Source organism: Centruroides vittatus, unplaced genomic scaffold, assembly GCF_030686945.1.
Source record: "Centruroides vittatus isolate TY-2023 unplaced genomic scaffold, ASM3068694v2 contig_596, whole genome shotgun sequence".
NCBI classification, from domain to species: domain Eukaryota; kingdom Metazoa; phylum Arthropoda; class Arachnida; order Scorpiones; family Buthidae; genus Centruroides; species Centruroides vittatus.
In genome coordinates this window covers 541,965-555,226 of record NW_027122360.1, presented here as the reverse complement: position 1 = coordinate 555,226, position 13,262 = coordinate 541,965, and the positions used below count along the sequence as shown (strand labels likewise).

Genomic DNA, 13,262 nt, shown 5'->3' with positions numbered 1-13,262 from the left:
TAATTTGAAATTCTTGGCAACCTTCGAAGAAGTGCTTCGTTATTTTGCCTTTAACTGCAGGAAGTGGACAAACTCGTTACTTTATTTACATTCCGAAAGCATCGCGAGGAAATTAAGAATTATCGTAATTGTAGTTTTCCTGGCGATGATATTTCGTTCGAATTTCATTCATAATATGTAAATAGACGAGTTTTTTAAATTGAATTAACATTTATAAAAAAATTTCTAGAATTTATCGTAATTAAATTTTATTTTCGAAGATTCTGGCTTAACACTAATTCATTTTGATCGTCGTCGTCAGAAAGCTGATTTTTTTTCCATGTAATTCGTAAACAGATCATCTTTTATTTCAAATTTAATATTGTATGAAATTACTAATATTTTTGCAATAAATTATTGCATACTTCACCGATCATTCGATGATTTCTCGTACGAATAGGTTGGTTCCGTCGAATTCGATACAATAAGGATAAAGTAGGGATGACGGAACTCGTTTAACAAAAGCAATTTAATAGTAAAGAATATATTCGTATATAATTCCGTAAATTTCGTTTAGAATTATATTGAATGATAATAAAAGATGCTCTTTTTTAGATTTAGAATCTCTATTGAGCTAAAAATATAATAAATATTGTGCAAGGAGAATAACATTGCGTATGTTAACAATGCTGTTTGGAATGATTTGTTCGCCAGTGAAAAATTTAAATGATGAAATTCCTCTATTAATAAATAGCTTCGTAGAAAAATTTTTTTGCTTACTGTTAGCTGCTATTATTATTTTAATGACGATAGTTTTTGTGTAGGAGTATCTTAATCGAAGTGTGAAAAATCGATACAAATGTTTCGTTACTCGTCGAAACGTTTACGCGAATCGTTATACGAACCGTAATTTTAAATAACGGTTTCTGCCAATTAATCGTAAGAAAAACACTTAAAATTTTATTAAAAACGTAACAAAACAAGTTAAACCTCGATATAAAGCCGCCAACGATGCTCGAAAACGAACCTTTCCTATAAATATTAAATAGAGTAATTACTAAATGTACGATTTTTCTATTGCCAACCACCTCGTTATCGCCAAACACGCGCGAGATCTCGTCGTTTCGAGTTTAGTACCACACTCGATTTAGTGCCAATTTCCGAGGTGAACAAATGGTAGCGTTAAATCAAACATTGTATTTTAAAATAATACAGAAACGTTTAATCGATTATTGGCTTACAACGGAAACATTTTTATAAATTGTGGTTTTTTGAAGTTTTTTTATATATCGGATAATGTTTATTCTAAGAGAAATTTTTTAGGATAAATATTTATATATTTTTGCATATTTCAGACACGTAAATATATTTTGCAAACCGTATTTATGATTTTTACGTACAATTGATTTAGGTGTTTAAATAGGATGGCGACATTACTATAACTTTATATTTAGAAAAGTACCTCGAGAATGTACGAAATTTATTTATTGGCCGTTAAAATTGGTAGATAGAAACTACAGAATATGCGCAATTATCTAGTTTTTCCTCCCGTAATCCCAACACGCAGCGATTACATTTGAAAAGTTCGAAAAGTACGCGTAAAAGCGCTAAAGCGTGAACTGATGGCATTATTCGCTTCACTTAACTTAATTCTACGGTTCGATTAATATTCACACTTATTTCACTACGAAAATTATAAGATTTTTAAAAAATATATACGAATCGTTGAATAGATTTAGGTCTTAACCCGTAATTTCTCCCGCTAGTGGAATTCATTTTAGAATGTCTTTTCGTTTATAAATCGAGAAATTTCGACTAGTTACTTTGGAATCTTTATAAATGTTAGATAAGGTGGACGTGAGCTCTGTACGAGAAGAATAGTATTACGATAAATTAAAATATTTGAATATGCCAAGAATAATCTTTCTGGAGAATGTTCTTTACTCGGTCTGTAGGCGTCATATAGAAAAGAATGTCAGTTGCGCGTGAAAAGATTCGTTTAAGACAGGCATTTCTAATCCTTAATTTAAATACGATTTACTACTCGACAGAATTCTGAAGAATCTACTGCACACAATTTTGGATAAGTCGTCGATTAATGCCGAAGAGCCATCCGGGAGATAAGGAATGACCAAACGAGAAAATTTGAATACTAAAAAGTATACGTAAATAGCATCTTTATTTTTCTAACCACCGGTTTAGAAATATTTTAATCGATTTATTCAATTTGTTATTGTTCGGGCCGCGTATTTTAAAACTTTTATATAATATCACCTTTTTATTTATTTGAAAATAAATGTATTAAAATCAAGGCCGAATTTTGTTTGCAGGCGAGAGAATTAACTGGTCGAGTCGCTGTATAAACTTATTCTTCGATTCCCGGAGTAGAGTGGATTTAAAGATGAGATAACTTTGAATTTTTCGAGATTATTCGCGAGTTTTCGTTTTAATCTTTGATTTTTTATCGTTGTAAATACGAATGTGTAAGTTATTTATTGTAATCGACCTTTGTGAAATATTAAGCCAAGTTTAACCAAACTTAATGTTTGAATTCGTAAAGCGACTACGTAGCGCAGTTTTTCGAGCGAAGATTTTAATATATTTTAATGTCTAGAGACCTAAAACAGATTCTAGCCATTAAAGACGATGTTCAAATTTTCGGACTTAGCGAGTGCTATCGCTAGACTAATTTATTCTATACCAGTTAACCGAAAAACTATAATCTTAACTAATTTTTATTACAGCGAGACACGTGTTTGAGCCGTTATCAGACACAGCCCCGCGTTTAAAGTGTAGTTTCCGTACTATAAATAACCAAATAGGTATCGATTTGATTTAACACTCGAGAATAAGTATACGGTTCGACGAGTCGGTTATTTCTTGCATATTTTCGAAATAGATTTTTCTGCCGTTATTCGATAGAAATGTATAACATCCGACTGAAAGATTTCGTACGGTTTTTGGCAGAGATCGTCCGTACGCATCGAACTGCGTATAGAAATACTATAGCAGTATGTTTCCTTACATCGACCGAAGCAAATCTGCCCGGTATAATAACGTTTCCTTGTTTCGCCGCACAAATTAAAATGATAAGAAAATAAAACTTTATCGCGTGTTAATTCGATGGCGATTTTATTTTCAGACTTATTACACCTGGGACGGGATTCTTTTATTATTCTTTTACATTATTACCTTTAATTTCTTCCTCCAATATGCATTTCGACCGTACGTCCCTCTTCAGTTTGGAGTTAAATTATAAAAGTTGAATTAAAAAAAGTCACGTCTCCCAGGTGGCGACACGACCCTCGGTAAGACGTTACTCGTGTACTTATAATTATCGGGTGACTGGTCCTAGGTGGACCAAAATCGAGGGGGAGAGAAGAATATAACCGTATTCTCGCTCGATTTGCATAGGTCTTTGAAAAATAAAGAAACCGGTTAATTCGATTAAGTGGATGCGGGTTATATAATAGCGAGGACCGCGGAGACGGGACTGATAGAATAGGGTGAAGAATGAACGAGTTAACTGTCGTCACAGTTTATTTTTGAAACTTCACCAATGACATATCCCGTCGATACTTTTTCGGAAAATTTTATTTAGTCACTTTTTCCGGATGTTTAGCCGGAAAAAAACGAGGAAGTCGATTCCAACTACCAAACGCTCGTTAGTTTTGGGGAATAGAAAAATGTTTTAATTTTTCTACCGGATCGTTTCGAGCGGGCTAATTTCCATTTCGTGATTTTTCTTCTTTTTACGTCGTATTTTTAATGGTTTGTCGAAAATTCGGAAATGATCACTATAAAAACACGTAAAGGCTCTTTAGGTTCTTGGTTAACTCTTTAACATTTCCAAGTTATCATTCAAATATTTCCATTAATTGTATTTAATAATAAATAACTTCTCTGTTATTCTTTTAATTTTTATGAATATTTTTATAATACAACATATTTATAGACAATAAAAGTAATAATTGCAATTTTATTTCTTACACATCTTATGAGCCCTATTTTAAATCATATTAGATAGTTTTTAACCTTAAAATTAATGTTTTAAACAAAGTGGAAGATTTTTTAATCCACATTGCGCATTTCGTGGGGGAAAGATCGAAGCAGAATATTATTAATCTTATCACTTAACTTCGTATCCTCGTCACATCCAAATATAATTACGGCGCGGAAACTATTAATCACTTAATAAATCAACTAAGAATCGTCATCCTTAATCAGATTAGAAGAAATTCGGTCGTTTAAGAGGTTTAACTCTTCCTACTAAACGAAATTTAAATAAACGTCACGGTATATGTGGAAATCTTGTCGCGAGTTGTCAGTTATGTCATCGGAAACAATTAACGTAGTCTTTAGACAGGGACTGTCATCTCCGTTTACCTGTGTATAATTTCATAAAAGGCAAATTAACCGTTAAAGGAACGAGTATGAGATTACCGGTAACTCGAATCCAATATCGGAAAATGCTCTTCAATTGACGTTTTCGCCCGCGATGTGACGGTGCCATTTGTGGCAATAACCCGATCGACTCGATTCGTTTGTTTTGTATTATTGGGCCACAATTTGAAAAAAAAATTATAGATCTGTAAATCCCCACTGTCGTCCGTCTGTCTTTCCTTAATCTCGAGAACGATGTTACATAAATGAAATTACAGACCAGATATGAAAAGCTTAAGGACGAGAGGCCCGGACTAACTAGATACGAACTTCCGATGCAAACCGGAAGTCACCTTAATTTTAATTCGAAAACCTCCCCCGAAAGGTGTTAGATAGACGACGGGCACGATTTCGTTGCTAACGGAAAAGTATGACGTACGGGAAAAAACACTACTAATTTGAGATGGATAGCGTATATTTTAAATGAAATAAATTAAAAATATGATTAAAAATTGCAGCCCGGCAGTGTGACCGCGTGACAATAAATAATTGCTCGTTTTTTATACTTATTATCGTCGCATCTTAAACACTGGTAGGTTAGAAGATAGAGTATAGGTTAAGAATAACAAATCTCGACACTTACAGTATTAGGCTTTTTCTTTTATTGAAATATTCGATTATTATAAGCCTTGTTATAAACTTTTAAACATTAAAGATAAGGTAATAACTACAATAAAATCCGACGTTGCGTGTTAAGTAGCGCTCGCGCTCTTAAGAGATGGTTATTTTTTTGTTTTCTCTTCGCGAACATTCGAAAGAGGTCCTTATCGGTTACTTAAATTGTGCAGTTTAATATTAAAAGGCTGACCGATTCTTAACGATTTCGAACAAGCAGTTTTACGGTCGTTCTCGGCTGCATTTATTTAAAAATTTGACGGCGAATATTCATAGATTTTTTCTGGTGACGTAAATTCTGAAATATTTATAATGTTTTTATTAGAAATCTGGTGCAATTACACGCCAGTCGCGTTTCCACTATCTAATCTCATACGCGGCCATTAATGTAAATATTACGGGAATATTATAATTATCGATTAGCCAAATCTTTAATTTAGCTGGCATCCAGTTCGCTATCGAATCTGCCGATTGTATCGTGTTTGCCAAGCGTGAACTTCCTCGAAAATTAATCGTTATCCCGATAAAATCCGGGCCTTTCCGATACTTTGCCGTTATACACACACACACAAAAAAGAAAAAAATAACAAGAGTATTTTATCATTGTTGTTATTGTTATTAACCTGTGGGGAGGGTCGACGAACAAGGTCGAATCTTCCATCTGGAAATGGAGGTATTGATTTCTCTAGTTGGCATATTTGTTTAACATCTTTACACAAGTTTGCTTTTGTAGGCCACGGGTAGGCGATTTCGATTTTTCCGTTTTAATTCTCGGCATTACCGTGCCGTTAATATATACAAAAGAGAAGCGCGATTCTCGCGAAGAAATTAACGTTTAACAAATATATCCGTGCAAAAACAAACGTAGAGTCCCCTGGCAGAATCAATATTGGTATTTCGTAAGCCAGCGGCCATTCGAAGCTGCCGATGAAACTGTATTTTGTTTTATCGAATATTCCTTCCACTCGTATCTTTCGGATTATTCGGCTCCGCCACGCGTACGCGCCGTTATTTCCCGGTTTTAAGCGTTAATTATTTTTTTCGTAAATTATCAAGAATATATTGTAGAAATTTATGCGTAAGAGGAAACATTCTGTAAGGAAAGTAGCCGTGTCTTCGGAGAAACTGCCGACTGTGTTTTTCTCGCAGCTTCTTTTTCTTTTTCTGTTTTTTCCCCTCGTGTTATTTTTATTTTTTGGTAATTTTTAAATTTACAACGAACTGTTCGAGTACAAAAAATAGTGAAGCGTAATAAGACAGGCACGATAGGAAGAAAAAAATGATTTATGTAAAACTTAATTATTATTTGAGATTTTAACAAGTAGGTCAGCACTATTAATTTAATTAACATCGACTTTTCGTTATGCGATGTTTTTTTTATTCGCATTTTTCAAATAGGTTTCTAGAAAATCCTAATTTAATTTATTTTATAATTAAGGCTCTGCTCCGAAATATTGTGCCGTATCTACGCGCTACTCACGCTTATAAAGCAAATGTGTTTATTATTAAGCTTTGTCTTATAAAAATTCACGCTTTAACATTATTTATAATAAAAAATGTGTAGAATAATTACAAGTTTCAAATACGCTTACGTAAAATGGAGGCTTTCGATTAAATGGCAGGTGTTTTTCTTTACGGTTGTATCTGATTAATATTTACGTTAACTAATCTTATTTGCCATTATATTTTATTTTTAATTTTATTTTCGGTAATTCGTTAGAGCAGATACGACGCCACCAAATCGCATAGTTTATTGACCATTCTGGTGTGTCGAATAGGAAATATTATAAACAATGACTAACGAGAATAATGTATTTCGTAACCGGGGTTCGATAACACGCAGTAAATACCGATTTTCGTAATACATTTTGACGTACCTTTAAGGAAAGGGTCATTTTTGGTAATTTATAAACCGTTCTATACGTAAGTGCCGTATCTTTAAACCGTTGTAAATTACGCAGACTTTCTACGGCAGACTTCTTCGCGGACGAATTGTTCGATATTTACGCAAACGTAACGGCGCTTTGTCAATTCGAAACGAGTTTTAGAAGCCGATAAAATAAATTTTCCATTAAATTTTATAATTTTTTATACTGGGAAAATATATTTAATAAGAAATAATCGAGAGGATTTAGTTAATTATTTTACCAGTTAAACCGATTAATTAATAGCAGTCTTTGATGTTTGCAAACTTCGTAGTTGGGTAATTCCATTGTTTTATAAAAGAGTGTTTTCTTTTAATTACTAATTGCGTCCGATTTATCCGATTATTCTCGGAATAAATACATTGCCGAAAGATTAAACTTAATAAACCCGCGCCTTCTATTATTGCTCGAAATCTTTCCATATTACCCGCGCCGACCTTATTTGATAAATGGTCGAAAAAGGGGAATTGTTTAAGGTGGTGTCTTTACGCGTTTCTAATTGTTGGCCGATAACGGACTCTTAAATTGACTCACGATTTTCTTCGAACAATGCTACGAATATCTCCCACGGTGTTTACGAAACGAGAGCGCGTATACGTCGGCATTACGTCCTGTCTACGTTATCCATCACCCGGTTGCTTATAAATTATTACCATTACGTTTTCGGATGTACCAATTGGTAGCATTTCCACCATTACGTCTACGAAAATAGGACTTTTAGTACAGATACGGATCTTTAAATTATAGGCCGGTAGGGGCCGTGCCCTTTCGTTTCTCCTCTTAGATTTCGTCGATAATATTGTCGAAATTTCTTCGAAAGACATTTTCTCCGTCCGCGAAAGGAATCTGATACGTCCGAACGTGTCATTATTTATCAAAATAGTCGTCTGGCCGTACTTAAAACACATTGGCAGAGTACAGAGATACTATATTTGACGCGCCTTACGCTCCGTTAAAATATTGTTTGTTTTCATTAACTGGCTAATTGTTCACGCCACGTTTCGTTCTATAAATAGGTATTTATATTGTTCGCCGTTCGAAACAAATTAATTAGTTTCGGAGGGAAAAAACAAATGTTAATCGGGGTGTCCGTCCGGACGAAATTTACGGGTTTCGTCGTTTGATGTAAGGTGTATTTTGGCCAGATTCGTTTCGAAAAACTCGATAGGGGAGTTGTTTTATGTTTTATTCACGTTGTAACGTTTCAGAATTTAATGCATAAATATTTTTTTCGTCGTCGTAACGTGTTTTCGGTACGAAACTGGTTTTGCGGTTTTATTACGTTAACATTTTTGTTTTTAATATAACGGAGGCGGATTTTTTGACAAAAAGCGATATCTTTAATAACGTCCGGATTTATTGTCCAATATCGAATATAATTTTAAACCGTGTCCGCTTTTTATAGCGTAATTTTCGAGTTTATCGTCTCGTTAATAGTGTCGGGTACACAAAACTATTACGACTCGTTTCGAATTGCCCAAACGAAATTACGGACGGATCCAGTTCGTGTCGAAATGGTAATCGGTCAAACAAGTTTTGTTTTCGGAAATATTCATTTTTTTTATATTCCTGTATGGGTTTAGGCGTGTATAAGTTCATTTTAATTCTGCTTTGTTTTGCTTTTAATGCGCCGGTTTCGTTCATTTTCTGAAATATTGTTAGAAATGCCACGAAATAGTTTGAGTTGCTCCATTATTTAACAATTCGCAAATATATTGGTTAATTGAGTGTTAAATTTATATCGAGAATTGCGAAGAATTCTTACTATATATAAATATATATATAATTATAAATTTAAATTAAATATTGATATATTTTATTTCGAGACATTTGGGTTTTAATGAAAGGTAAAAAAAAATTGAAGTTCAAACGAGGTAAAAAATTGTCTCGCACCCAGTTTATTAAGAAAAACTTAATTTCCTAACGTTATTTTCAGTTTAATTAGTTCAATACGCAACGAAATCGTTAATTCTATATAGCGACACGTCAGAAATACTTTATTTTCCGTTTGTATCAGGATGTTATGCCCAAAATATTTACATTAATTTAATAAATAAAGAGCAACGAATTGCTGTATTCTCATTCGTAAATTTTCGAACCTTCTAGTACAAAATAAAAAAAAGTAAGGCAACGGAGGCATTTCTGTGGCAACTCGTTGTTTACGTGAGGTGGACGTGGCGGCAGGAAAGTGGTAAAATCATCGGACTAATTGAGACTTTGCGGAATATCGTAAGCCGGGTCTGTTACATTCTGGTTATTTTATTTTCTGTTCGGGTAGTAAAACGATATCGTTCGACGAAGCGAGTTTTGGTTTTGATCGTTTGAAGGTCGGGCGAAACGACCTTTGGAACCGACTTGCCAATATCATACTTTTCTTTATCGTATTTTGAAACCGATAAAATCTTTTCTGTAGATCCAAGAGCTATTAATACAATGTTGTTATTGTTATCTTCGGAACAGACTAGAGTTTAACAATAAGAAAAAGATTTTTCAAGTTCATCCCGATATAAAAATAATTGTTCTCTCGTAATTGTGTCGTTTTACAGGAAACGGACGACCGTTTTCCTCACCGAGCCGTTTGTAGCCGTGCCACATTCTCGTACGCAATAATAAATCCGAATCGACGCGTAAATGGCAAAATTCTTTGCCTTTTTATCTATAGGTTGGGCGTTACGGATAATTCTCCGTGAGAATTTCTAGTTAAAGTTCCGTACGAAAGTAATTCCGAAAAATCTGGCAGGTAATACGCGTCAGAATTACGATAAGCGTGGACAATTCTAAATATATGTTAAAGGATAAACGATATTATAATTGGGGAAATTTAGCAATAATTATCTCCGTCCTATTCGTCGCGCGTATAGACTCTTATAAGGTTTATATTTGCGCGTTAAGTGTTTACGCCTATTTCGTACGCATATACGACGTTTCGAGTGTTTATATTTATATGTAACACACGTCACGAGATGTATTTTTTGCGTCGTTTGGTAAAAATTACGATAAACATAATGTGATAGGGCATTATAGATTCGGACGATTTCACCTCTGCCTTTGACTAACGCTCGACACGAATTGCGTGGGATCCATCGGTCTATTTAACGACACGAATTATCTTTTTAATTTTATATTGTTTTACGGCACTATAAATTTATTTTTGATAAGGTTTAAACGTCGAAATTATCTAAAAATATAGAGATTCGTTGCTCGATATCCGGAGCAACCGTCTTCGGGAGTAAGTTCTTTATTCGGTTAATATTCTAATATGAAAAATGCTAAAATATTGTTAAATTTCCTATTTTATATTCTTCATTTAGTACGTAGGTTAGCGATATTGTCTATTATACCAGTAATATTTTACTTTAAGTGAGCGATTACGAAGTACTCGTATTTCTAAGGGATAATTTGTTATTTTCTATCGGCCCATTGCGCCTAGAATCCGTAAGTAATTTCGTACTCTGGCGCACGCACGTCCGCAAAAAATTTCCCGGCGGGGGCGACAAAGCTTGCCGACAAATAATTACGTGGATAGATTTTACTTAATTTATTAATTTTTGGGTTTCTCGCGGGTAGATTATAGAATACGGCATTGCATCGATAGGAGAAGACAAAGCGTCCCGCGGTCGGGGGTGTAAAATTACGCGTCTCATTCATTCGCTTTTACCATTATAATTTGTGGAAGTTTTACGCCATCCCGGGGAGGGCGAGCGCCGCTTTTTCAAAAACCCCTCCGCCAACGGCGCGTTTTCGGTGGGTCGAGGCCGAGGGATTAACCGGCGGATACCAAGAATAAAAATATACCGTAAATTTCCGAAAATTTAATAGAAAAAAAGGGAGAGATAAAATAGTCATTCCTTTTTCGGCTCTATTTGTAGAAAACGGAACCGTGCATTACACACGGCGTTAACAGCTAAAACTAGTGGGTGTTCCGATAGATCATCTCAAGGTTCTCGAAGGAGCTAATGTAAATAACAACGATAGTGTACGTCTACTGCACTTTAGCTGCCATTCGACCGAGATGAATAGCGGCCTAAGGCCAAAAGAAAATACGACCACCCTTCCTGTTTATAATGTCATCTGTTGCCATCCTATTAATACCAGGTGTTACTCTAACGGTTCCGTTCGATTAGCCTTTCACTTAAGCTCGACTCTTTTTTCGTCTCTTTTCAGGATCCTGCGGTTTAAGCGCCATGCGTCCCGTGCCGTCCAGTTCGCCCATTTACGTGAGTAACCCTAAATACTTGTGGAAACGTTTAAATTCGTGATAAAATTTTCGTTACAATTAACTGGACGTCGACCTTTCCGTTCCTTCCGACGGGAAATATCGGATTCGAACGGAAGGAGTCGACTTAGTAAATTCTATTCTTAACAGCAATTTGGTATTTTCAGGGTGGACTGGAGTTGAGTTTGGAGGTGGACGTTCGAGGCTCGAATTACGATCCGATTCACTCGCAGTTCTATCTAGTGTACACGGGGTCCAAGGTGCGACACGTGACGCCGGCTACGTACACCGCGGCCAAAGACGGCCCGACTCTTCGAGGCATCGTACCGGGTAAGTGCCTCCGATAAGATAAACATCCTCTACGTTTCCGGAACGAGTCCGTACTTAACGAGATTACGGCGATTCGTGCGCCTCGGCCAATAGAAGACGTTAGGAAGTTCCGGTTTATTACTATAATATGTTACGCCGGTCGGAGTTTCCTATTGTTCGATACGTATTAACCGAACGACACTTTGCGTTAATTTCTCTGGCCGGCGGCTGTTTTTAGACGGACGTTTCATTAAATTAACGTCCGACACGCCAAATCGGAAGCCATTTGTCGACAAAAGGCTACGTTTAATGGACGCTTAAACCGACGAGATAAACGGAGGCGCAGAAAGTACATTTATAGAAACGATACGGGCCGTTCGTTTCCTACTTTCCTTCCTCGGATTAATTGCCATCCGACCTGGCGTTAAGCTCCGCCCAGTTTTACGGACCGTTGACCGCTTTCGTAATTACTCTCTCTCTCGACCGTTCGTCGTAACGAGAGAGTAACCAGTTCTCCGGCCCGTGCACCCTTTTTTCTACATCTTCCTCCTCGGCCCACTCGCCGACACTTTCCTCGCCTTTCCAATAGGTACAGTCGAACGCCGTGGAGTTTACGCTCGTCCCTCCACCTTTATTGTTTTCGCCGTCATTGTGGTCGAGTCTCGAATAAAAATACCCTCTCGCTTTTTACTGGAAACGATTTTTTCTGTAAATGCCATTTTGCGTGTCTTTCCTCTTCCTATTGTCCCGCTGCCGTAAACGATCTCGGTCTCGGTCTCAGATATCGAATTGGAGGTCGGTGGCCCATCCAACCTGTTCTGCCGTCTCCTCCAATCTCTATATATAGACCGTTCTTCCCCCTACGACGTGGACGTTATCGGTTCGTCGCTAATAGAAATGAGTTAAAGTTTACCTCCTTTATCCCTTTAACCTACTTCTCACGTCTTAAGCCGACGTATTTAGGTTATTCTCCCACCCTTCGGCCGACAAATTATAAGTTCCTTTTACTATCGAAGCCCGGCCGTTTACGTTCAAATTTATCGGACGGACGGCCGCGGTGGCCCCGAACATACCGGTTCCCCCTCTCTCGTCTTTGGAAAGTAATAGAAATTTATAATTCGTTTGTTGCGCTAATGGGTAAAAGGAACTCGTTTCTTTGTCTCTCGGCAGCCACGGGTACTTTCGAATGACTAACTTTTGAATTAGCGTACGTGTCGCTCGTGTCCGATACGACTACCTTCGGTGTCGTAGTTAGTGTATATTCGAACTCTCCCGCTTATAACGATTACGTTTTTGTTTTATTAAATGGTCCGAAGGTGGGTTAGACCGTGTCTGTCGTCGTGATTTAATTTGGTGTATCGAAAGTAAGTGCGGGGCGTTCTTTGCCCGTAGATGTTTCGTGGAAAGCGATTTAATAACTGTCGTCTGTTGTGGCGCGTGTTGTCTTTTCGCCATTGGCTTTACCGCGCCGTCGTACACTGGGATGAAAAACACAGTTATTACTTTGTACCGTACTGTAGCTTATTTTGCTAGTTCCGACACCGACTAGACGGGGTCGAGGTTGGATGACGTCACTTTCGGTTACGTTTTACTCGATGACGCAGACTCCATTGCGTAATTCGTAATTCGGCGAGTTTTAAACGAAAATGGGTTTCGATGATTTTTCGAGTCGTAGTGGTTAAACTACCCACGCCTTTGGTAATACAATCATCAAAATAATGTTTTCGTATAAAAGTTTTGACTATTTTATTGCCCACCCACTCCGACTTGTTCCG

The 13,262-nt window shown here is 36.5% G+C and overlaps 1 protein-coding gene across 1 annotated transcript in view; it reads left to right on the top strand.

The window, feature by feature from the left end:
* Nucleotides 1-13,262, top strand: part of cyst (rho guanine nucleotide exchange factor 18 cysts) — a 218,426-nt gene that overhangs the window by 27,614 nt on the left and 177,550 nt on the right. Inside the window, 2 exon segments of the mRNA XM_067275154.1 lie at nucleotides 11,127-11,179; nucleotides 11,346-11,508. Of these exon segments, the coding sequence (XP_067131255.1) occupies nucleotides 11,127-11,179; nucleotides 11,346-11,508 (216 nt within the window).